At 37.6% G+C, this 26,511-nt stretch overlaps 1 protein-coding gene and 2 pseudogenes across 4 annotated transcripts; 1 reads left to right on the top strand and 2 right to left on the bottom strand.

Moving 5' to 3' along the window:
- Nucleotides 1-134: 134 nt before the first annotated feature.
- lrrc69 (leucine rich repeat containing 69) lies at nucleotides 135-12,319 on the bottom strand. Of its 2 annotated transcripts, none has more exons than XM_079441080.1 (8): nucleotides 12,113-12,319; nucleotides 11,804-11,930; nucleotides 11,654-11,726; nucleotides 11,375-11,570; nucleotides 11,217-11,288; nucleotides 10,896-10,997; nucleotides 10,447-10,626; nucleotides 135-341 (listed from the first exon to the last, which is right to left on the bottom strand). In XM_079441080.1, the coding sequence occupies exons 1-8, from the start codon at nucleotides 12,293-12,295 to the stop codon at nucleotides 156-158; spliced, it is 1,119 nt and encodes a 372-aa protein (XP_079297206.1). In that variant the 5' UTR covers nucleotides 12,296-12,319; the 3' UTR covers nucleotides 135-155. The 2 variants fall into 2 exon arrangements, with proteins under 2 accessions (XP_079297206.1, XP_079297207.1); XM_079441081.1 differs by lacking the exon at nucleotides 135-341 and adding an exon at nucleotides 9,693-10,049.
- Nucleotides 12,320-13,052: 733 nt separating this feature from the next.
- LOC306884856 (deubiquitinase OTUD6B-like) lies at nucleotides 13,053-15,383 on the bottom strand (annotated as a pseudogene). The gene is made up of 7 exons (XR_013785935.1): nucleotides 15,130-15,383; nucleotides 14,865-15,007; nucleotides 14,651-14,752; nucleotides 14,264-14,576; nucleotides 13,658-13,719; nucleotides 13,460-13,566; nucleotides 13,053-13,363 (listed from the first exon to the last, which is right to left on the bottom strand). The product of XR_013785935.1 is annotated as a deubiquitinase OTUD6B-like (transcript).
- Nucleotides 15,384-17,510: 2,127 nt separating this feature from the next.
- LOC306885781 (peroxisomal ATPase PEX1-like) lies at nucleotides 17,511-25,663 on the top strand (annotated as a pseudogene). The gene is made up of 11 exons: nucleotides 17,511-17,555; nucleotides 20,054-20,244; nucleotides 20,315-20,477; nucleotides 20,639-20,721; nucleotides 21,008-21,145; nucleotides 22,195-22,304; nucleotides 22,357-22,518; nucleotides 23,962-24,192; nucleotides 24,359-24,553; nucleotides 25,339-25,454; nucleotides 25,579-25,663. The product of its transcript is annotated as a peroxisomal ATPase PEX1-like (transcript).
- The last annotated feature ends 848 nt before the right edge of the window (nucleotides 25,664-26,511 follow it).

Genomic DNA, 26,511 nt, shown 5'->3' on the forward strand with positions numbered 1-26,511 from the left:
AGATCTAAAACAAATGTTTGACCAAGCTGTTCCACTGTATTATTCAGCGGTGCGAAGGACCTGACACGTTTGACATAACGCATTTGCCCGTTTAATTATATAGATTCCAGATAAATATTTACAGATGGTCTTTTGTCTGTCTTAGTGAGAGAGATTTATTCAGATGTGCCGAGTAGGTTTCTGCCTCTGTGAATGGCTTGAGTGCATCGAGGATGGAACATGCTGGAATTTTCTCGTGCTGATTTTTCCTTTCTGCTGATCATTTGTGTGACACACATCAAGCTGGCACTTCTAGACAGCTGTATAGAGCTGTCATACCAAACCAGTCTGTTAAGAGAAACCTGTGAATACAGGAAGAAGAAAGATTTGAAGGTGTTTTAGTGAACACATGGGCACATATGAAGATGATTAGAATAACGATTAATATTCATGGGCCGGATGTGGGCCGGATCTGGGCCAAAACTATGTTGCTGTCTGGGATAATATATATATATATATATATATATATATATACTATAATTAATAAAAATGACTATTACACACAGTTACACAGTTGTTATATTACTAAAACTTTATCTAAAATTAAAAAAAAGAACACTGAAAACATAAAAAACTTAAAATACTTATCTAAATATTAATACAAATAACACTATTAACACAATATTTGACTGATTATCACCAGTTCAACTATATGTTGAGTAGTTTGTACAAAAACTAGTTTGAAGAAAAAAATAATAAAGTTCATTTCTGATCTTTTTATATATATTTTTTATTTTGTTTATTAAACAAAGTTGTATAACATATGAATACCTAATATATCTTGAATTTAGTCTTTATTACCCAATATTAAGCAAATATATAACAAGACTTTGTGAAGTTGGCTTAAAATATGAAAAACCAATTTGCCTGTGGGATAAGAAAATCATTCTTAAGAAAATCATTTTGCATGATTTTTCATACATTTGTATTAGTTTTAGCATTTTTAGATTATCTTAAAATATCTGAAATAATAACCTTCTTTAATCACAGAGCAAACATCAAGACAATAATCTAATAAATAATCTTACGTAACGAATTCACACTTTAAGGTCCAATTCTCTCCATTAACAAACCATTAACTAATTAAGACCTTCGCCTCAATAAACTCCTAATTTACTGTTTATTAATAGTATGGTATGTGTTAAATTTAGGTATTGGTTAGGATTAGGGATGTCGAATATGATCGTGCAGAATATGTGCTTTATAAGCACTAATAAACAGCCAAAATGTTAATAATAGGCATGAATATCTTGAATACCATCTTGAATATTATGGCCTCAAAAATAATCAGCGAAATCAAAATGTTCAACCATGCCAGCTCATCTCACAGGAGTTTATTCGCTACTAGTTCCTAACTAGACAGTCTTAATATCAGTCTCAATGGGTCACAGTCCTCATCGTCTCATTTTGGAAATGTTCCTTGCGTTACCAGAGCAGTAGCATTAATGGGTGGGTTGAGGGGGTTGACTTAAGCCAGGTGCTCCAATTAGGCTGGCTGTGTTCCAGCACATACGGCTGCAGTGCCGCCCGTCACCAGCAATCGGAGCGCTTTCCCTTCCACAAACACACCTGCTGGAGCAAACTCAGCCTCGCATATGCTGCACTAGATTCCATATTCAGATTTAATGAAAACAAAAACATTTTGGTTGTGGTTGAAAATCTGTGACCTTGCGTGACCTATACTGTACAGTGAGAGAAACTGGTGAATAAGATCTCCTTTAATAGATCTGTTATGAATCTGGGCTGTGCGAAATGTCAAAATCCTGTTTTCATCTTAAGTCTAATCATGTGTGCACATATGAGCCAGACATATGGCAATGTGAAAGGGTAAATGTAACATATGACGGGGCAATGACTGATGCTGTGGTGGCGCGTTACTGAAATAGAGAGCGGGAGAGAGAGATTAATGAATACAGCAGACATATTCCTCAAGGACGTTGCTCCTGTCCCTCCATATGAAACAGATGTTGAGCCGGTGGAGGTAGAATGCCACAGGCGCAGCATGTTCCAGAAAAATCCAGCGTACAGATGCCTCTACCTGGGTTGTGCTGGTGTCAGCTGCCTCTCACATTGAGCACGATCCTCGGGCCATGTGAGCCATCAGGGAATGATGGGAAAAACAGACCCATATTACTGACACGCAGACAGTAGACACAGGCACCTACACTGGGATGGTCAAGACATTATGCTGACTGGCAAAAATGACATACAACACTTGATTTCCACAAGCAAAGGAAATACTTATGGTAAATGTAGAGCTATTATCACCCAAATCTGTTTAAAGGAATTTGGAGGGGGAAATTTATTTTATATAAGCGTTAAAGTCAACAGCATTTGCAACCCATTTTATTTAATTTTTTGTGATAGAATAAGGCTTTTGAAGCTTCGTGAGGCTTGAAGGTCCACTGACAACGATTCTTTATATGAAGAATAATATAAAATAAACATGTTGACAAGCAAATTGCTTCGTTTGCTTCCTTTTCTTGTGTTTGCATATTCACCATTTTGTTGTGTATTTTGTTTAATTTTTTCTTTTAGAATTTTATGTTTATTATTTGAAATTATTGTTCAGTCAGTGATTCTTAGACTTCAAGACTTTTTTTTTTAGTTCAAACTGATTTGTAGAGTGGATAAATGTACCCAGTAATTACATACATATTGCCTTGGAACTTTTGTTGGCTTTGACTTTAATGTGACATATTTCTGGGTGAAACAGGATATTCAAGGAGAGAGAAAAAATAGGACTTGGGGGACTTTATCCTGAAACACCACTGACATACACCTTTGAGGAGGTCAAGTTCACTCCCATGAACATCATGGCGTTCCCAGTAGTAAAGCGGTTATTTTCTGTTACCACAGTATATTTTATTACATTAAAATGAATAAGCATTACATTCCTACTGTCAAGCAGTGGTGAAGAATAATAAAATAAAAAGTTTGAAAAATAACTAGCTAAACAGCCTAAAATCTAAATAACTATGTGGCTGCTGGTTAAACATTATGTTTTGGGCTTACACTCTTAAAAATAAAGGGTCTTTATTGGCATTGATGGCTTTAACATCCATGGAACATTTCCATTCCACAAAAGATTCTTTATAGTGTAAAAAGTTATTTAGATTTAAAATGTTCTTGTAATACTGAGAATTTTTTTACTGCATCACTACAATACAAGTGTATCCCCCCCCCCCCCCCCCCCCCCAGGTACCTATATTTTTACGAGTGATAGGTGATTTAACCAAAAAGAAAGGTCATTTCAGAGTGAAGCACTGATAAACACTGATAAACAGATAAATTATGCATCATGTTTACAACAATTCGGTTCTGATTTCATGTCTGCTTTAAATAGCAGCATGATGGACTTGTAGAAGAGAATGTTCGCCCTAGTAACTCAATGCTCATATCATCCCCAGTGTCTTTTGCACAGAATTCGCTGACCTTTTTTCCCAATTCTTTTCTTTCAACCAAGGCGCATCAAAGGATTGTTTGGTTCAGTGCATCCGCTGTAGTTTGTTTCAAATTACAAAACTTGAAAACCAACTTTCCGAGAAAAACAAAGCCACTCAAAAGTACAAAAGAGGCCCAGGTTTATAATTCTCTATGGATAGTCTACAGTCATTATTGTGACTACTGAAACTCTCAAAGAGCACGAAACAAGATTAAAGCTTATTTGCTCTTTAAAGTTTTTTGTTTCTTCTGTGTTTTCTTGCTCTTAACAACATAAGGTGTTTTTACACTTGGAAAAAGGGGCGAATGACCCAAAACTGCCACAGTGAAAGGGTCTTTCTGTGGCGCTCCAGCTAATGAGGAGAGGGCCAATGATGATATAGCCTCATCTTCACCTCAAAGCCTTGCGCTTCACTCTGTCTGACACTTACTGCAGAGGCAGAAAAACAAAGCCTTACAAGGCTGGGATGCTTCTGAATGTGCCTTTTTCTTTTTTTATAGAAAAAAATAGATCAATATACCAAATGTACACCACAATTTCTTTAAACACTGAGCTCTGGCTTTGATTTTGGGCACAATTTTATATATATAATAAAATATGACAATCTACAAAGCTTGACGCTCAGTCAAAACCTTCAATTGAAGGCTTTTTGGGCTAAAGCACTGCCTAAAAAATACTATTTTGTTCCTGATTAATCATATTTTTCTGGTTACATTTTGGCACATCTCCAGTCCTCCTCAGCCATTTTGTTTAGTCTATGGTATTCTCATTCTCTTAGATGCTTTCACAGGGTCTGCTTCAATGCTTTTCAATCCCTCTTGCTGTCGGGACGTTTACCAGAGAGACACATTGCCCCCTAGTGGTGATTAGAAGAAGTGTGACAGGTTGATTGTGCAACCATCGTGTTGACAACGCCTTGGTGCCATGCCAGCAGCTCAATAGGAGAGCCCTCATTCAGCAGAAGATGCCAGACAATAAATTTCCCTGATTGGAGAGTGCTCTTCTTAGTTTGACAGTGGTTCACTGCGTGGTATTGAGTAGCTGTTTTTCCCATTCTCAGAAGCAGGCCAATACACCAATCAATGATGCTAATTTTAATACTTGAACTCAGAAGATAACAGGTCTGCCTGTAGGACTAAAAATCGACCCACACCACTCATATTCAGAGGGGTAGACCTGTTCTCCCTAGAGATCTGACATATCCGAGAAATGAAAGACAAGCACTGATGTATAAAGACAAGCATTGATGTAAAAAAGTAATGATGTGGTCAGAATGTAATCAGAAACCTTTTTTTCCACATTTCTGTGAGGCGAGATGTAATGTACATACACAAATTGGACATTAAAATAAAGGGGAAAAGATAAATATGTAATAGTGTTTTCACTCTTTCAGTACATATTCTTATCATTTAAAAGGGTCAAATTCTCTTACCAGAGCTCAAGGACATTCAGGGGTATAAAGATGAACCGGGAGACTGGGCACAGCTAGGAGAGATGAGCAGGGATGCCTCGGGCAAAGAACAATCAAAGCAATCTCATTCCGGTTACATGCGTGTTACAGATATTATGACAGCAATATGGTGCGATGAAACCTTGTTTGGCTGATCTGTCAAAGTCCACGGTGACAATAAAGCCCTGTCAGTGTTATCTTATAAACAATTCATGTTGCGTATATGATAGATAGTGAAGTAACCAACCTGGTATCATGGCATATACGTACCTGGGTAAGCCATGAGACCAAATAGGAAGGAACAGACTGCAAGTAAATAAGGTGAATACATTGTGCAACCTATTACTGCTAATATTTAAGTGGGAAAATTCTGTTTTCCATTATAAGTGATGCCGTCATGCATTACGGTGAAATCTCTGAAACGGGTCAAACTAAACCCAATTAAAGAGATCTAATCTTTAACGTAGCTACTGAAGCGTTCTTAATGTGCGCATGTTTGTGTGTGGGGGCTTGATAGGAGCTTAAATAGTCTGACAAAGAAGAAATGTAATAAAGCTCCGGCTTTCCAATAGATCATCCTGAGTGAATTTGCCAACATTACTCTTCCCATTTCAAGGCTAGTAAATTAAAATTTATGCACACCTACTTTATCTTCCTTTACGTTCCCCATGAGGTGGCGAGGAGATATTCTCACCATAGGCAATATTCCCTTTCAGTAATCATATCAGTGTAGACTTCCTAATTAACATATGGCATACATGTGCAGAGTTTACAGGAATAATGCTCTCAGCTCTCCACTGCGTCTCCCACTGTGTGATATTTTCTCCACTGACAGATATTCTGCATTGCTATTAATGTCAATCAAACACATTCTCTCTATTCAGGCGGCACAAATGCCCACAAACAGGGGCTCGGGCACACCAGACGTGTCGTGACATTCCCGCATCGTTGATATATGAAAACAACAGTGGAGTGTTTGTGTGAAACGAGGTTACCAAAACAATGGGAAAGCCTGGGCTCTGTTTTAACAAAGTGGTCTGACAGAGGAGAGCTGCTCACGCACATATACACATCCGCAAAAACACACACACACACGCTGACACCAGACAGGGCCCGAGGCGGTCCTGCTGCTCCAGGACCCCAACATCTGCTCTCTGGAATAATGCATGTTTCATTTCAGATGCTCCCTCTCTCTCTAAAATGGAGCGGTGATCTGCCTGTAATGCAGAGGCCACAGATCATGCGGTAAACTCTGCTCTGGTAGCCTCAAAGCTGTCCTCGGGCGCTCAAAATCCAGCTAAAGAGATGGAGGAGACTGGTGTGCCATTTGTTTCCAGTGCACTGAGTAATGGCTGCCACTGGGCTCTGCCACAAAGGCAGGCTGTTTCAGACTAGACACACAAAGAAATACTCGGGCTGGTGTGCTTCCTAATGCACACACAAATGTAAATGTACACAAACTAATTAAGAAAAAGCCCTCTAGCCTGTATGTATTTTAAGCTTACACTATGCACTGTAACTGGAGATTGAGATTTGTGAGTTCTCTTAACAGTTGCTGAATATCATTATCATATATATATATATATACACACAGTGAGGGAAAAAAATATTTGATCCCCTGCTGATTTTGTACATTTGCCCACTGATAAAGAAAGATCAGATCTGCAAAGATCAGTCTATAATTTTAATGGTAGGTTTATTTGAACAGTGAGAGACAGAATAACAACAAAAAATAACCCTAACCCACATTTTAAAAAAAAAGTTATAAATTGATTTGCATTTTAATGAGTAAAATAAATATTTGATCCATATCAATCAGCAAGATTCATGGCTCCCAGGTGTCTTTTATACAGGTAATGAGCTGAGATTAGGAGCACTCTCTTAAATTCCAAACTCTCCACCATGGCCAAGACCAAAGAGCTGTCCAAGGATGTCAGGGACAAGATTGTAGACCTACACAAGGCTGGAATGGGCTACAACACCATCGCCAAGCAGCTTGGTGAGAAGGTGACAACAGTTGGTGAGATTATTCGCAAATGGAAGAAACACAAAATAACTGTCAATGTCCCTCAATCTGGGGAGCCATGCAAGATCTCACCTCGTGGAGTTTCAGTGATCATGAGAACGGTGAGGAACCAGCCCTGAACTACACGGTCAATGATCTCAAGGCAGCTGGGACCATAGTCCCAAGCAAACAATCGGTAACACACAATGCCGTGAAGGACTGAAATCCTGCAGCACCCGCAAGGTCCCCCTGCTCAAGAAAGCACATGTACAGTTGTACAAGTTTGGCAATGGACATCTGAACGATTCAGAGGAAAACTGTGCGAAAGTGTTGTGGTCAAATGAGACCAAAATGAGCTCTTTGGCATCAACTCAACTCGCCGTGTTTGGAGGAGGAGGAATGCTTCTTATGACCCCAAGAACACCATCCCCACCGTCAAACATGGAGGTGGAAACATTATGCTTTGAAGGTGTTTTTCTGCTAAGGGGACAGGACAACTGCACCGCATCAAAGGGACAATGGATGGGGCCATGTAACAAAGGAGTCAAGGCCAAGGCAACAAAGGAGTAGCTCAAGAAGAAGCACATTAAGGTCTTGGAGTGGCCTAGCCAGTCTCCAGACCTTAATCCCATAGAAAATCTGTGGAGGGAGCTGAAGGTTCGAGTTGCCAAACGTCCACCTCAAAACTTGGAGAAGATCTGCAAAGAGGAGATGTGTGCAAACCTGGTGGCCAACTACAAGAAATGTCTGACCTCTGTAATTCCCAACAAGGGTTTTGCCGCCAAGTACTAAGTCATGTTTTGCGAAGGGGTCAAATGCTTATTTGACTCAGTAAAATGCTAATCAATTTATAACTTTTTTGAAATGCATTTTTCTGGATTTTTTTTTGTTGTTATTCTGTCTCTCACTGTTCAAATAAAACTACCATTACAATTATAGACTGATCATTAATTTGTCAGTGGGCAAATGTACAAAATCAGCAGGGGATTAAATAATTTTTTCCCTCACTGTATATGGCCATAACAATGGTTTGAAAAGTAGTGAGGTCCAGGGTTGTTATGAATTGTGCTATAATAATACCTACAAACGCAACTCATTATATACACTATATAAACTTTAAAAGCGACAGACATGTATGTTTGAGAAAGATGTCTTTGTTTTGGGGGAGATGGACATTGTTAAATTAGACCTTATTTATTGCATCAGAATTTGTTAATCTTTTACTATAGGTTAGGGGTAGATCATTTTATTATTTGTTTATTATGCAACAATACTTACTATAATAGTTTTCACTAGTAACCATTGCTATTTGATAGGAACATCGATAACATGAGGTCAATTTTGCGGGCAAAAGGTAAGTTTGGTCATAAGTCACTTTCAGACCAAATAGCATTCTGCAGGTCAACGTGACCAACTTGATCCCGTTGCGAAATCAAGCTGTAATTTTTCGCCCTCACACGTGGATTTCTTTTTAAATGATTTCATCTGCGACAATTCACTTAACAAAGGTAAATGTGATGTGGCCGCACCTTTACTCAAAATTAACTTGAAATAAAATGTTGTTTAAAATCAATATCACACTCAATTACTGTTCTGAATAGCAGCACAGCTGTGATTACCTATGGCCTTGTGCCATGACTATCACTCTTGTGCTACTGCTCAATCGGCATGAAAAAAGCGACGGCTAAACAATAATCTTTTAATGGTAACAGCTTAATGCATTCAAATGTTGGGTTTTTTCAAATGTTGGGAAAAGTGCATTTTTGAGCATCATGACTCAACAAAGCTGCATGCTGGACCGATTGCTGGACAGAATGTGCCAAAGCATAAACAAAAGATCCTTATGCACTCCCGATGATTTACAATGACGTTTGTGATCGTAATACAAGGGGATGGTTCAGGAAATGCTGTACTGAGAGACTTGTCTTTTGGGTGATTGATTTTGCTGACGTTTGAATACAATACAGTCTTATCATGGCCGAGCGGGTGGTTCTTCTGACAGCTTACTGCTTGTTGGTGCATTTGCCTTAAAGAAAGTAATTTAGTAACATCAGACCGAAACAGACTTGTTTACACTATCTCCTCTCCTCCTTTCACGGGGAGTCCATATACCATTTGTGAGGCGCATTAACGCCCGCCAAGTGCACAATCACTTGGAAATTGAGGCAACTGCTCTAGAATAATGGCTGAGCTTGACTGAGGGCTGTATAATAAATGACTGAGTCTCGTGGCACTTTTCAGTGGACATCCACACAGTCGCCATTAGTTTCCTAAGTGCACTTTTCCCCGCACTTCTAAATTGATTGAAACAAAATGTCACAATTATGCCCTGTAGCTCAAGCTTTAATTATTCATCAATTAGCGTTTTCTACCCCCCCTTTCTTTTTTCTGAACTGATTTTTCATTCAGTTTGCAGAGATGTATGGTTCCCCTGCTGTTAACCAGTCCAAAGTCATTAGTTTCTGGCTTTGCAATTAAACCTGCTGCATTATTCATCAGACCCAACTCGGTAGACTCTGCTCAGAGCTCAGGAGGCCTCCATGAGAAATTAATTTGAGATGAAGTTTCCTCTCAGGTTAGAACAGATGCCATTGGCCCAAACAGAGGGTAGGTATGGAGTGCTTTCTTTGTAAGGAATTATAATGGCAAGTGTAAAGCCAGAATATAGAAAGGGGGGAAATGTAAATGTAAAAAATATCAAAAATGGGCATAGCCTGTGGTGGAGTGCTTCAGATTACTTAAAAATGACTTTTAAATGTATAATGAATTTTAATTTTAAGTATAAATGATAGAGAAGTGCATATCATTTGAGTCTAATACAGAAGCATACTGCATTATTTTGAGATTCATGCACAGTTCTAACAGCCAGATCAAATATCGTCAGTGATCAAATGTTGCCATCTGCTGGTGTATCGCAAAAATATCAACTATTCACACTATAATAAAGAGATTTTTTAAAAAATGATCATGATCGATCAGGGCTAATAATATGCATTTTTAATTTATAATCGTACAAGCCCATAGTACTGATGGTCATCTCTGTTGAAGCAGTTGTAGGAACACAGCAGAACTCTGACTGGAACAGACTGAGAGATTTTCATTCCCATGTGCTGTTCAAAGACAAAAGAACAGACTCCGATTACTAAAGGACAGTCTAATATTCTCTTGTAATTTTATCTACATGCAATGTGGATCATCCAAAAAAAAAAAAAAAAGTAGGAATGGCATTGTTGTTTTGGCTAATATTTACTAATCAGGGGCATTAAGTTAAATTGTGACCCCGTTCACCTTTGTTGATTCAATTAACAAATGTTGTCTGTGTGCCTGAGGCATATTAAACACCTATTATGCAAGCGTAATTCAGCAGGTTGTCAAACCATTCAACTTTAATCAGACATTCTGAGCAAAGCCCGTCCTGTTAATTTTCAAATTCAGCACTACTTGTGAGCATCGACTGCCACAGGCACTGAATGATGAACACTGGTGTTATGCAGAATGAGCTGGTACCTTCCTGGTGTTGATGAACTGCACACACTCCAGCCAGGTGGTGAGGAAGGGCTGTGAGCACAAAGCACACTGGCCCCAGTGAGACAGCATTTCCTGCAGCTCTGGGTACGCTGGCAGAGCTCTGGACACCACTGACAATTTATTAGTGTCTTGCTGGAGGATCAGCCTGGCTGAGAGCTCCTGAACACATTAAACTACAGTCAGCAGCATCATGGAAAAGTTATAGTTAAAACTAACCATTTCAGGATTCTAATGACTTCAAATTGTTTTCTCACTACTAACATCCTCTAGTGGAATACTAGCAAGACAACAATCAGATTTGTGCAAGTATTTGCAAAAATAATAATTGTAATGAATTAATAAAACATTTAAAAAAAAAAAAAAATATATATATATATATATATATATATATATATATATATATGTAGAGTATATATGTAAAAAGTTACCTTTAATGAGAAGACTTCTTTCTTTTGAATGGACTCCATCAGTGTGAATGGAACTAAATTGTTTCCTTCAAAGAACAGTTCCTCCAATGTAAGAAACTGAAACTAAAAATTAAAGAGGGGGAAAAACATTTATAAAATATTATAACAGATATTTTATAGTATATGAGTTAGTGAACAAAAGTTAACATTAATCCTATAAAGCCTTGATACGCAAATTTCGAAGGCCTATAATGATAAGTTATATTGTTATTTCATTATTACATATTATAAACATTTAAATAAACAGCTGAAATAGCTGGCAAATTTGTCCAACTAACTTACACCAACTGGAAAAATAGATAAACAGTTTCCAGCAACATCCAAAATCTTCAGATTTTTCCATCCAAGAGCGCCCTAAGCAAAGAACAAACACTAATATGCTCAAATAAACTAATGTGCATAAAAATTGAGTAAAGTATGATGATAGCTGTCTGTCTTGCCTCTGGTAGTTCTGTCAGGTTGTTTCGGGCCAAGTACAATTTCCTCAGCTGTGGTAAATTGTATAGCAGCTGTGGTATTTGAGTCAGTTTATTATTAGTGAAGTTAATCTCAGTCAAACTCTTCATCAAGCCCAGTTCAGCTGGAATCTGCTGCAAATGATTGTCTGTGACACTGATGCTTTTTAGACTACACAGCCTGCAAATCAATTAAAACATTTCAAAAATCTGATAACATGATAGTCAAATTGCATCAACAGACTTGATTAAGGGACATCTCACCTCTTTATTTCTGCAGGAATGACCTTGATTCTATTGTGGTTCAAATTGAGAAGTTCAAGGTTTGGTAGACCCTCTGTAAACACAATATTATACAATCAATAATACTGACCCAGTTCAATAAAATAAACCTGAATAAGAGTTTGATCTTACCCAGCACCTCTGGTGGCAAATGACTGATTTTGTTTCCATATAAATAAAGTTTATTTAGACAACTGAGGTGTTTTAACACAGGTGGGATCTCCTCAAGAACGTTATTTCCCAGATTGAGCTCTGTCAACTATAAATACAAAATGAAAATGACTTTAAAGTGGTCGCCGTGCGGGTTCTTGCTTCCAGTATTTCATTGTTGGTCAAAATTAGGATGATTCACAGACTATTTGTTTTAGCTCTATCATAGAATAACGATATTAGTATTAAAAAGTATAAAACATAGCTATGAAACAGATAAAACGAACTCACCTTCTGCAAACACATCAGTTCAGACGGCAGACTCGACAGATAATTATTATTCAACTTTAATACAACAATCCATGTCAGCCTCCCAAAAAATTCTGGAATGTGTGTAATTTTCCTAGAGCTCAAATTAAGGGACTTTGGTTTCGCTTTTAATGCTTTGATAATTGAATCGTTTTCCATTTGCATCGTCAGCTTGACCTTTCCCCGTGTTTCCATGGAGATGGAACGCGTTCTCGTGTAGTGCTGCAGGACTAACATGACAATGACATGCATCATCATTACAGTACTGGCCACAGAGATCAACATGTTTGACTCTTTCCCCGATTAGTGTAAAAAAAATGGACCTGAAACGTTATTAAAAAGTATTTTATCTCTTTTAACAATTGCTCAGTGAAAGGCTGTTAACCTTTAGAAAATATTGACGGCCAATTCAAACTAAATATTGCATTTTTCAACTTTTTTTCTATGACCTTTGCAATTTGTGCAACCTAAATGTCTTAAGCTTATTAGATCCCCGATTTGTGATGTTCTTTTTAGCAAAAATATAGAATTTACTTGTCTTAACATCATGATTTCAAAGTGTCTAAATAATGTTATTTCTTCTGTATAATATTTTCAAGAAAGTTTATATTGTTTTGTAATGGGGAAAATCATGTAGTAACGGGTTTATAGAAATACAGCTAAACATTAAAATTTTGGGCATTATACAACAATGAATTGAATATCCATTGAATAGACTGTGTCACAATTATGAAGTGATATGATTTTAATTGTTTAGTCTAGCCTCTGTGTTTTTTCTGCTTTTTAAAGTGGATAACTATTTAATATGATGTTATTTAACACAGAAGCTTTTAATTTATATAAAGTTATCTTTATTTAACGGCGTAGCCATGACCATGATCCAGCACCTCTCAGAGCAAATTACTTGCAGATATGCAGTTTTCCAAAAATAACACCAAGCACATAGCAGTTTATTCATAAATAACACTGGCAAGCATGGACTGTTACATGAAGCTTATCCACTGCAATTGAAGTCACCAGCATGTGTTATTTCATCATCCTGTGAGCATCCTGACCGAATCCACTGATCCTAGCAAAACAATCAAATTCCAGAAGGTCCACTTCTACAGGCTAATTATGCACCGATGCATATATTAACACTGTATGTGTCAGCCCTCTTCCTCATTTGCCAAATCTTTCAGAGGCTCCACAGAATTGTAGTGTTCACCAAGTCCATACGCATACCGCATATAACTGAAAGAGACAGTGAAACGCATTTTAGTGCAGCAGTACCAAGTGTTTTTGTACCAAATCTTATTTTTAAATAAATAAACATCTGCAGTTATTTACACGTGTGTGACTGGTGGCTTGCCATAATCTTCACCAATAATAACAGAGGGGGATTCTGCCTGAATTACTTCTATCGGTAGCTGGAGGACCTGTGAAAGGGCTTTTAACTGTCATGGAGAAAATATGAAAAGCATTGATATTAAAAAAAAATGATGGATTATGACTTAATGTGCATGACATATTATCTGATATTCTTACCTCTAACTGTCCGCCCCAAGCAGTTGTGTCTGCAACATCATTGCAGTATTTCTCAAACTCATCTAAAGTAAAAACAAATCCAGAGTTAACACTAAAATCTATTCATATAATGAAACAACAAGCATTCAGCTTAATGAAATACTTCTGTGCATATCCATTCAAAACTTTGGGGTCAAGAAGTTAGTTTTTTGTTTAACAAATTAATACTTTTATTTAGCAAGGACACATTAATTTAAACAAAAGTGACAGTAAAGACATGTATAATGATACAAAAGCCTTCCATTTCAAATAAACACTGTTCTTTTGAACTTTTTATTCATCAAAGAATCCTGAGAAAAATTATTTCACAGTTTCCACAATAATATTAATCTGCACAACTGTTTTCAACATTGCAATAATAAAAAAATATTTCTTAAGAAGCAAATCAGCATATTAGAATGATTTTGCAACGATCATGTGACACTGAAACTGGAGTAATGATCTTCACAGGAATAAATTACATTATTAATGTACAAATATATTAAAATAAAAAACAGTTATCTGAAATTGCAATAATATATAATTTTTACTGTATTTCGATCATATTCTGAATTGTATGGCATTCACCTGCAGTGTACATTTCTCCTGAATTGGGGTCAGTGAGGAACGGCAGGAAGTCATCTGAATGGCTCCTCATGTACTGAGCTGTTTGAGTCCGAAGCTCTTTAAGGCTGAGAGGGGCGCCTCACTCCGTCAGCTGATCCTCCACGGCGTGGTACATGCAGTGACCATCAGAGGAGATCTCTTTGATCTGCAGGTGCCTCTCCATCAGCTTCTGTCTCAGCTTCAGACCCTCTTGATGACGGGAGCCTGTGAGATTCTCCACTTCTGCTTCAGCGATCCGGGTCTCCCATTCCTTCTCAAGAGCAGCCTTTTTGTCCTAAAATCACCAAGAATTCTCAGCATCCTTAAAAGAGATTTTAAACTAAGCCACCAAAAAGGAAAAGAAATTACCCGTCTCTTTTGGGCTTTTGATGTCCGAGCTTGCTTGCTTGAATCTGTTTTTTCCCCATCATTTGTCAAACGGACAGAATCCATTGCATCTGAAACCTCCTCCTGCTTGGAACAATCCATGATATGAGTATAAGTGAGCAGCACTCACGTGTATCTAATTGACAGTTTCTAGGTTGGGTGTTTTAATGTCTAACAACATCATCATTTGACTTACTGTGGAAGAGTTCTGAAATAGTTTGAGCTCATTTTCATGTTTTTGAGTGAGTTCAGCCTCTAGTCTGGCGATGTCTTCAGTCAGCTGTTTCCTCCTTTTCTTGTCATTTTTGGGAACAGCATTTTTCATACTTTGTATTTTTGCTATGACACAGACGTCTATATTTAGTATGCACTATACACATTTTTGTTTCGTTTATATAATCCTAGCCTAATACATATTTATAGATTTATTTTAATTTAAAGGTAGTGACATGTTGTCTTACCTTGCAGGTCTTTCTTTTCCTTGCGATGCTGTTTGGCTAACAGCTCCTCTGCTGTCTCCACTTCCTCCATGTCAGAATTAACGAAATATTCAGATAAAATGTTTGCTAAAATGGACCTAAACGATAAATATATTATTCATTTCCATCAGTCTGAGTTATTGCTCTGCAAGGACTGAATTGCGGTTTCAGCTCATTAGAAATCAATTGATTCTCAGTTCAATTGATCTATTCTGCAAGTCAAGCGCATGGAGCACAGAAACTGAACACATCCGGGAATACAACATTTCAAAATAAAAGTCTTAGATACTTAGACTCTTTTTCTCTGGGTGTTTTAATGGAACGACATAAAGTGACATAATAAATAAACAGTAAATTACACTTATTTTGTTACGCAGAGCCTTAAAACCAGTGTCTTAATTTTGGCCCGAAATATTTTGAAACCGTTGTCAGGTAGCAAGAGTGTTGCCATGACCGCCTAATACAGGAAACTGGCGATTGTTTATTCTTAATTTAACTTATAAAAAGGATAGTCGTAGGCCGCGGTTTTTGTATTTTATTTTACAGCCCGAATTGTTGGGGTGTTTTTTAAATTTGAATAAAATGAAAACTAAAAGAATTTCAAATCACATGAGCCAATATTTTATTCACAATAGAACATATAACATAACAAATGTTCAAACTGAGAAATTTTGAGAAACTATCAACATAGTTGGGACGGGGGCATGTTTACCGTGTAGCATCTCCTCTTCTTTTCAAAACAGTTTGAAGACGTCTGGGCATCGAAGTTATGAGTTTATGGAGTTTTGGTGTTGGAAGTTGGTCCCAGCATTCTTGCCTGATATAGGTTTCCAGCTGCTGAAGAGTTTGTGTCGACGTATTTTTCGTTTAATGATGCGCCAAATGTTCTCTACAGGTGAAAGATCTGGACTGCAGGCAGGCCAATTCAGCACCTGGACTCTTCTACTACGAAGCCATGCTGTTGTAATAGCTGCAGTATGTGGTTTTGCATTGTCCTGCTGAAACACACGAGGCCTTCCCTGAAATAGACGTCATCTGGAGGGGAGCATATGTTGCTCTAAAACCTTTATATACCCTTCAGCATTCATAGTGCCTTCCAAAACATGCAAGCTGCCCATACCGTATGCACTTATGCACCCCCACACCATCAGAGATGCTGGCTTTTGAACTGAACGCTGATAACATGCTGGAAGGTCTCCCTTCTCTTTAGGCCGGAGGACACGGTTTCTGTGATTTCCAACAAGAATGTCAAATTTGGACTCGTCTGACCATAGAACACTTTTAGTTTGCTAGATGTTCTCCCAGCTGAATCTTTTCAAAATTTATTGCGTTTTCATCCCTTTGTTGCCCCCGTGCCAACTTTTTTGAGACCTGTAGCAGGCATCACATTTGAAATGAGCTTATTTAGTGGATGAAAGTGTAAAATTTCTCCATTTTAAATATTTATGTTCTTTCTCTATGTTCTATTGAGAATAAAATACTGGCTCATGTGATTTGAAAGTCTTTTAGTTTAGTTTTCATTTTATTCAAATTAAAAAAAACATCCCAACATTTAGGGATGTTTTTTCGTCATGTAAAGGTACATCTTACGATTTTAAAGTGCTTATAGAATGATGAAAACGTATTTTCGAAAATATCTTTGATCCCCATACAGGCAACCCTGGCCGCTAGTAATATACAAGAATACATTAAGACTATTGATAACCCATGGGTAAATTGCACTTTAACTGTATGGAAATCTATTATAACAGAATATAAACTACAAGAAGAAATTGTGCCTCTTAAATGGTGTGCATACAACTCCGAGTTTACACCAAACAGATTAGATACTCGATTTAAGGATTGGATAGATAAGGGGATAACAGTTTTGTATTTGTAACATTTGTATTGTGATATTTCACTGTAAAATAAAAAGGATTTAAGAAAAAATATATAATAACAACAATAATAATAAAAGCAATCATTTTAAACTTTAAAAGGGTCATGACATGAGAAATCAAATTTGCCTTGATCTTTTGGCATATAAGAGGTCTTTGTACCATTAAAACTTCCTGCAAGTTTCATAGCTTAAATCGTCCTCCTCATTATAAACAAAGCATTATAAACTTTAATTAAGCTCCAAAAACGGCTCGTTTTGGATCTGAAGTGCAAGATGACACCACCTGGGCACAAACATTTGCACAAACACTGCCTCCAGAGCAAGACATCGTGGTATCTTCTCACCATAGGCCCTGCTCACTGGCATTCAGTCGCTTAACGGCTTGACACTTGATCACGCTGAATGCCAGTATCGTGTCGCGTCAAAAGTAATTAGAAATTACAATCACTACCGCTAGCTTGTCTACACTAAATAGAGTATACAGATGCGTGTTTGCTTTGTGACACAGTCCATGCGCATCCTGGATCATGTCAGAGGATTGTTTGGAGGATTTTGTTTTGTAAAAAAAAAAAAATCCACCATTGTGCCCATACCAAAGAAAAATAAAATCACATGCTTGAATGACTGGAGGCCCATTGCTCTGACACCCATCTTCAGCAAGTGCTTTGAGAAACTCATCAGAGACTACATCTGCTCTGTGCTGCCTGACTCACTGGATCCCCTACAATTTGCATATCGCAGAAACCGTTCCACAGACAATGCTATTGCCTTCACCCTGCACACTGCTCTCTCCCACCTGGAAAATAAGAACACCTATGTGAGAATGCTGTTTGTGGACTACAGATCAGCATTCAATACCATAGTGCCTGCCACACTGGTTGAGAAGCTCCAGACTCTGGGACTAAACGGATCTCTGTGCAGCTGGATCCTGGACTTCCTGACAGGCTGATGTCAGGTGGTCAGAATGGGCAACAACACTTCATCCCCGCTGACCCTCAACACTGGTGCTCCTCAGGGCTGCGTCCTCAGCCCACTCCTGTACTCCCTGTACACACATGACTGTACAGCAACACACAGCTCCAACGTCATCGTCAAATTTGCTGACGACACAACGGTGATAGGCCTGATCACTGACAACGATGAGACGGCCTACAGAGAGGGGGTGAGAACCCTGACTAAATGGTGTCAAGAGAACCACCTCTCACTCAACATCGACAAGACCAAGGAGCTAGTGGTGGATTTCAGGAGACAGAGCAGAGAACACACACCCATCACCATCGACATGACACCTGTGGAGCGAGTAAACAGCTTCAAATTCCTCGGTGTTCACATCACTGAGGATCTCACATGGTCCGCTCACACAGATGCAGTGCTGAAGAAGACACACCAACGCCTCTTCTTCCTGAGACGGCTGAGGAAGTTTGGAATGAGCCCCAGCATCCTCAGATCATTCTACACCTGCACTGTGGAGAGCATCCTGACCGGCTGCATCACCGCCTGGTTTGGAAACAGCACTGCTGGCAACCGCAAAGCTCTGCAAAGGGTCGTGCGAACTGCCCGTCACATTGTTGGAGGTGAGCTTCCCTCCCTCCAGGACAGCTACACCAGGCGGTGTATAAAGAAAGCCCGGAGGATCATCAGTGACTCCAGCCACCCATCCCACAGACTGCTCTCTCTGCTGCCCTCAGGAAGACGTCTCCGCAGCATCCGATCCCGCACTAGCCGACTGAGGGATAGCTTTTTTCCTCAGGCTATCAGGCTAATGAACAGTCAAAACTAATACACCCTACAGCACACTCCCACTTTACAATATACCACGCACTGCACTTTAATTCCATACAGTTCAAAACTGGACTACCAGTACACTACTGCACAAATACAACAATCTTTTTGCCAGCACTGGATACCATCCAATGCACATCCATGACATTTGCACATCCGGTTTATATATAATCTGCTGCATCTTCGCATATTACTGTGTGTATATAACGTAGAATGTGTACTACATACTGTGTATAATGTGTATCGGTAACTGTATGTCTGTCTAATAGTACACTGTGTGTACTGAGTATATGTATGTGTATATTACACATTGTCATCTGTATAAGTCTGTACGTATGTATGGTAATGTCTATATGTAAATTGTTTCTACACTGTCTGGAGCACGCTCTCAAGAATTTCACTCACGAAGGCACATGTGCTGTGGTGATGTGACAATAAAAGTGATTTGATTTGATTTGATTTGATTTGATTTGATTTGATTAAATGAGGGACAGCGTTATAGAGAGTTCACAAAGAAACATTTGTTAAAAGATGAAGCGCGGTACTAGATCTGACTGCAGCTGCATCACAAACTGATTTCATAATGCTTTGTCTGGAAATAACCAGGTTTTTTTTATCATGTAAAAACACTCAAAACATGCAGGGGGGTGTTGATACTGCTTCCTATGTAATGACGTTAGCCAATCATAACAGTGGCTGATTCCTGAGAAGCCTTAAAGGGCCCGGCCCTTAAAACAGGTTGTTTTAGAGAGAGGGTCAGAATTAGGATTGAAAATAATAATTCCTCTACATATTTATTTGTTGTTGTTGTTGTTTTTGTGCAAAAAACTTCAATAACATAATAAGTAAACCTCAAGGAACATATTAAAATAATAAAAATCCATGACCCTTTTAAAATTACAATACTAATATTAATGACTGTTATTTTCACACAATGCCAAGTCTCAATTTCAGTTTTATTTCAATTAATCATGCAGCCCTACTGCAATCTAACAAAGAAATTTGGACTTGTGTTCCCAGGTACAATGATCACTTTTTTAAAAGAGGAAGTTACTGGTTTTGCTTGTTGATTTGCTTTGTTTATGATGTTTCTGTTACTAAATTCTTGCCAGAATAAGTTGCAGTGTTGACGAGACTTAATGCCTATAGTCAAAAGTCTGACTACTCAAGACTAGTTTTATTCTTGATGGTGTTTTATTTCCCCGCAGAAAGTAGCGACTGTAATATGATGGTTTCTCTTTATAGGCTCAGAGGGTTGAGATTTTAAGGTCTTTAATAGCCAAAAAGAACTTCCAGGACTGTCAAACTACTCTTGACCTAGACTGTTTTGCCATAGAAACAGAAGGATTCATGCCAAAAGACCTGAACCTGCTGCTCGAGAGGGCCATCCATGCCAACACTCTGCACAGCAGGAACAATGGCAGCTCTGAAGGCGAGTGCTTAATCTAGTTATATCTTTCTAGGATTCAGCTGTTTTACTGAAATCTAAGCTTTCTGCTTTCACAGATCTGAACTATAAGGACTTCAGACAGGCCCTTCAGGGCTTCACCCCACCCTCCCTCTGGGGGGGCTCAGCTGGAGACTCCCAGCGGGGTCGGTATGGAGCGTATCGGGGGGACTTCATAAGGCACTTCAGCTCCTGATGGACATCATACTGCTTCCAGCTAAGGTGCAGCTGCCCCTATGCACAATATATCCATTTTAGTGGAAGACTAGCTTTCCCAAACTAAAAAAAAATCCAATATATGTGCAAGAACAGTTAACTGGGAAAGTCAAGGATATTCATTAGTCAAAAACTGTGTGTTGGAAGTAATGGTCTGTTGTGTCTAGTACCCGCTGCTCTTCTCTAGTCTGCCCAGACGTCAGTGCTCTGGTGTGCTGCTCTATGGAGCTCCTGGCACAGGTAAGACACTGTAGCCAAAGAGAGCGGCATGAACTTCATCAGAATCAAGGTAAGTGAATGTGTGTGTGTAGTCTGTGTACTGATCTCAAAATAATGTATAAATATATAATTTATAGTTATTTATATATATATATATATATATATATATATATATATATATATATATATATATATGCCACTGAGCAGGCGGTTAGAGATGTGTTTCAGAGATTTATCCAAAGGCACAGTCTCTTTTGTGTGATATATAGTAGCAGTTCACTACAGTCATCATTGAATGTTTGTCTGTGTTGCTGCAGGGCTCAACAAGCTAAACCTTGCATACTTTGATGAGTTTGACTCTCTGTCCCCTCGAAGGGGTCATGACAACACAGGGGTCACTGACCGTGTGGTTAATCAGCTGCTTACTCAGCTGGATGGAGTGGAAGGACTGACAGGTACATCAAATGCTCACATGTATACCGCAAGTTTTACAGCAACATCTGTAGGTTTTTCCGTTTTGACCTGCTTCATGGTCTCAGTTTGATGATCTGTGTGCAAGCGGGTGCTTGACAAATAACACGTCCATGGACCTTTTTTTCCCTATCAACAGCAGATTTTAGGTTAAGGTTTATGTAATGTTAGTTACATAATGTTTACGTAATGTTAGTTAGTTCTCGTATGCTCACCAAAGCTACATTTATTTGATAAAAATACAGTAAAAACAGTTTTGTTATTACATTTAAAATAACTCTTTTATATTTTAAAATGTAATTTATTTCTGTGATGGCAAAGCTGATTTTAGTTTTTTCAGCAGCTATTAATCCAGTCTTCTGTGTCACATATTTTGTTGCTTAATATTTTTGTGAAATTATGAAACCTTTTTCAGGACTTTTTGATGAATAATCAAAATAATTCAAAAGAACTGCATTTATTTGAAATAGTAAAGACTTTTTTGTAATGTTACAAAAAAATCTGTCGCTTTTGATAAATTTAATGCTTCTTTGCAGAATAAACGTTTTAATATATAAAAAAAAAAAAACTGACCCCAAATTTTAGTAACAGACTATATATAATAAGGTGGTAATAAAATGTAGTAATATAAAAACTTTATAATTATGTTACAGTTAAAATATATATTATATAAAATATATATAATATATATAGCAAAAAATATATAAAGAATGTCACACCACTGGACTGTGTAGTGTTCATTCAGCAACAATTGTGAGAAGTACATAAAATGCATAGTTTGTTGCTTTTAATATAGCTGTGGTTATTGGTTATTGCTTATAGCAACATCACTATCTGTATCAGTAAGAAAGATTAACCTAAAATTCTTCATTTATATTGCTAAATGAATACATCTAATTCTAAATAAAAAAAATTGCACTTCCAGACTGAGACCGTAGAGCAAAGCCAGTTATCTGGAGTGCATTTTTGATCTTTAAAAGATTGCATTGTTTTTGTGAGATATCTGCAATCACTACATGGTTTTTATTTTTAGGGGTGTATGTGTTGGCTGCCACCAGTCGTCCTGACCTGATTGATCCTGCTCTTTTGAGACCCGGGCGACTGGACAAGTCTCTCTACTGCCCTCCTCCTGATCGGGTCAGCGTGTTGTCTGGAATATATAAGCTTAACCCCTTTATACCTGTAACACCTACAGTATCAATTTACTTTGACTCATTCTGTGCCACTGGCTGCAGATATGGACTTGGAGCAGATTGCTGTGGCAACGGAGCTGTTCACTGGAGCTGACCAAAAGGCCCTTCTCTATAACGCTCAGCTAGAGGCGATCCACAGCAGCCTGGGGCCCAACCTTCTGCATGTGTGTTACACACAAACTCAAACATGCACACATACCGATAAAACCCTAACCCCAAGATTAGTAGCTAAACTATATGGATTTTTCGGTAACACTTTATAATAACGTCCAGTTATAAGTCATTTATAAGTGATTAGTTAATGATTAACTAATCATTTACAAAACATTCATAAGCGATTAATAAGTGATATGCTAACAATTTGTGTATGTTTTGTTAATTCATTTAAAAGTCATTTACAAGTAATTAGCTAATGATGAACTAATCATTTACAAAACATAACTATACATTCACAAATGATTAAGTAATATGCTAACGATTTATAAATCTGTCATAAGTTATCTTTATAAATAGCATCATGAAATAATCAAACAGATCCTTAATGGTTAATAGTTAATAGTTAATATATTATTAATCACTTATAGATCATTGAAATGTCAATGTTTTACAAACCTTCCAGGTTACAGGTTGTTTGTGAATATATATATATATATATATATATATATATATATATATATATATATATATATATATATATATATATATATATATTTACGCACACACGACTGGAAACCATAAAGTTTGTAAAACATTTACAACTGATGAGTAGTTTACACTTTAGATTAGGGGATGCAGAAAGATTTGTAAATGATTTATAATGTTTATTGAGATAATAGTACAATGTTGACATTTCAATGATCTATAAGTGATTAATAATATATTAACTATTAACTATTAACCATTAAGGATCTGTTTGATTATTTCATGATGCTATTTATAAAGATAACTTATGACAGATTTATAAATTGTTAGCATATACTTAATCATTTGTGAATGTATAGTTATGTTTTGTAAATGATTAGTTCATCATCATCTAATCACTTGTAAATGATTCAAAACTTATTCTACAAAACATAGATAAAATATTAACATATCAATTATTAATCATCTATGAATGCATAGTCATGTTTTGTAAATGATTAGTTCATCATTAGCTAATTACTTGTAAATTACTTTTAAATGAATTAACAAAACATACACAAATTGTTAGCATATCACTTATTAATTGCTTATGAATGTTTTGTAAACGATTAGTTAATCATTAACTAATCACTTATAAATGACTTATAACTGGACGTTATTATAAAGTGTTACCGATTTTTCAATGGCTGATGCCCATATCTAAAGCTCAGCGGCCAATGGTCAAAATATACGCTACAGTTCAAAAGATTGGGTTGGGTATTTCACAAATGTATTTGAAAAAAATACAATAAAAACAGTAATACTTTGAAACATTGCCATTCAAAATAACTGTTTTCTATTTGAATAATTTTTTTTTTTTTACAAAGTAATTAATTTCTTTGATGGCAAAGCTGAATTTTCAACTTAGTAAATCTGTGGTACATTTTTAGCTTGCATGTGACGCAGACTCTCTCTGTGTTTTATAGGATCTGGGCTCAGGGTCAGACAGTGATGTCAGCCTCTCCTCCCTGATCTTCCTGAACCTTAGCAGTGGGTCAGATGACTCAGCTGAGGAGGGAGACGCAGGGCTGGAGCACTCTATGGTTCTGCTGGACCCCAGTGAACTCCCACCTTAGGACCCACGCCACAACATCTGGCACCTTTACTTCGGAAGCTCCTTTGAGTCTGAACTGGACAACCAGTCTCTGTCTGAACTGGTGGGACACTAAATTTCCAAATGGACTTCTAATGGATTATTATTTACAATTATGTATAAATCAGTGTTCTAATATTTCAAATGTCTTCTTAATGTAATTGATTATATGATTTAACACTTTTTGAGCTGCTTATGAGACTGTCATGTTCTGTATGCTCTGCTCCCAGAATTCTCATTGCCTGTCTGGACCCAATTCAACCGCCCCCGACCTGACAGGGGCATCAGTGAGGGATCCAAACTCCTGTCATGCCCCAGTTTTTATGTCCTGTCTGCAGGATGGCTTTCAGGAACTGACACATGAGCATTCAGAACGCCTCAGAGCAGAAGTCAACACGGTTAAGAACAGTTACCGCAGAAACCTGGTCAGTTGTCTTTCTCACCCATCATCTATCCATTTTTTTATATAGCAAATTTCCTATCTATCCATTGTTACATCTATCTAGTCTTTTCATCCATCTGCTGTTATATCCAGTTTTCCCATTGCTATATTCCATTCATCAATCAATCCAGTTTTGTCATTCATTGCTATATTCTTCTAATTTTTCCATCCATACTTGCATCCAGTCCATCCATCCATTGATGTATCCCTCTAGTTTTCTCATCCGTCCATCCATAAATGTGTACACCCACCCATCCATACATGCATACACCCATCCATCCAACGATACACCATCCATCCATCCATCTATATATGCATATACCCATCCATCCATCTATACATGCATACACCCATACACCTATCCATCCATCCATCCATCCATCCTTCTAGCTATTACATGCATACACCCATCCATCCATCCATGCATGCATCCATACATCCATGGATATATGCCTCTAATTTTCCCTTGCATTCATCCATCAATTGCTATATCTCTCTAGTTTTCCCATCTATACATGCATATATCCATCCATCCATTGCAAGTATAGTATCCGATTAGTTTTTCCGTCCATCCAACTCCATCCATCCATTGCTATATACCCCTCTAGTTTTCCAAAACATGCATGCAGATATCCATCCCTCTATTGCTAGTATCCCTATAGTTTTTCCATCATCCATCCACCAGAGGGCTGTGTTAGAGTGTGTAGCAGTGCATAGAGACTGGTGCTGCTCAGTAGATGAGATCCTGCTGTTCTTCTGTGTTTATAGGATGAGACTGGCCCCAGTAAGCCTGGCTCTGTCATATGCCAAACTCACCTGATCTCCGCTTTGGCTAACACTCGAGCATCTGTCAGCAGAGAAGACTGGAGGAGATACACTAAACTGTGAGTTACACATTTCACATACACACTTCTGTGCTTCATTCACCTGAAATATAGTGTAACCACAGTCACACCACTGCATTGCTGAATCACATATTTGTGTTGGTTTTCTCCTTCTGTTTTGCAGATATGAGTTTTACGGAGCCTCAAAGGAAGGCAAATCTCAGAGCACTGCTTCATTTAAAGCAGGTCATCGGGTGACATTGGCTTAATGAGAGACTTGCATAAATTAATACAGCTCAGGGCATTAAGAAGGTGATTTTTTTTTTTTTTTTTTGCTGAGATTCTTGTGTGTGATACGATCAACTTAGGTTTGTATCACATTCTTGGTTTTTCCACTTCTCTTGCAAATGCATACTTATGATGTTTTGATGTTAAGTAGAGGAATGTATCAAGATTTGACTTGAATTCAGTCACACACTGAACAAATAATTTAAAGATAATTTTGAAGTTTATCAAGTGACATGTTTGCTAAATTTGCTTAGCTGCTGCAGGCAATATAATGTAAAAAACAGAAAACTGATTTCTATACATTAAATATGTAATTAACTTTTTAATAAATTACAATTGTTCTGTGAATTATGATGCCTCCATAATCAAACCATTCTCCAGTGCCTCTGATACATTGCACAAAAACATGACAAAGTATAACTGAAATTGGTATCTGAAAGTAAATACCAATAGATTTATAATTAATTTGCTTTTTTTTTTTTGTTATGTTTATGTTTATTTACTGTTGTTGCTGTTTGTTTATCATCCTCATGAAGTGATACTTACAATAACCTGCAGGTGGCAGTATATTCCTACTATCCAAAAGCCAATTTGGTGTGTTGCAAAGTCCTCTATGGATACTTCTCAATCTGCATTCAAAGACCTCGGTGTCCTTCTCTTTGTAGAAGAGAAGAATCTTCTATTTCATCAGCCGTAATGGCCTCCGGCTTATTCTGTGGATAACACATCTGCAGACCCCCAGGATCTGAGTTCTCCCAAATTGATTTTTCAATTTTTTTCATAGTCTTCAGTTCCCCTTAGCACATGCCCTGGAGCTACAGCTGTCTCT

Source organism: Barbus barbus, assembly GCF_936440315.1.
Source record: "Barbus barbus genome assembly, chromosome: 19".
NCBI lineage: Eukaryota > Metazoa > Chordata > Actinopteri > Cypriniformes > Cyprinidae > Barbus > Barbus barbus.

What these genes read in the sequence shown, in the direction of transcription:
- lrrc69 (XM_079441080.1), bottom strand. Translation starts at nt 12,295, where the DNA reads ATGCAAATGGAAAACGATTCAATTATCAAAGCATTAAAAGCGAAACCA. An exon ending in ACCTGACAGAACTACCAGAG is followed by an intron (nt 11,289 to 11,374) that starts GCAAGACAGACA and finishes TTCTTTGCTTAG; the next exon opens with GGCGCTCTTGGATGGAAAAA. An exon ending in AGTTCATCAACACCAGGAAG is followed by an intron (nt 342 to 10,446) that starts GTACCAGCTCAT and finishes CTGTATTCACAG; the next exon opens with GTTTCTCTTAACAGACTGGT.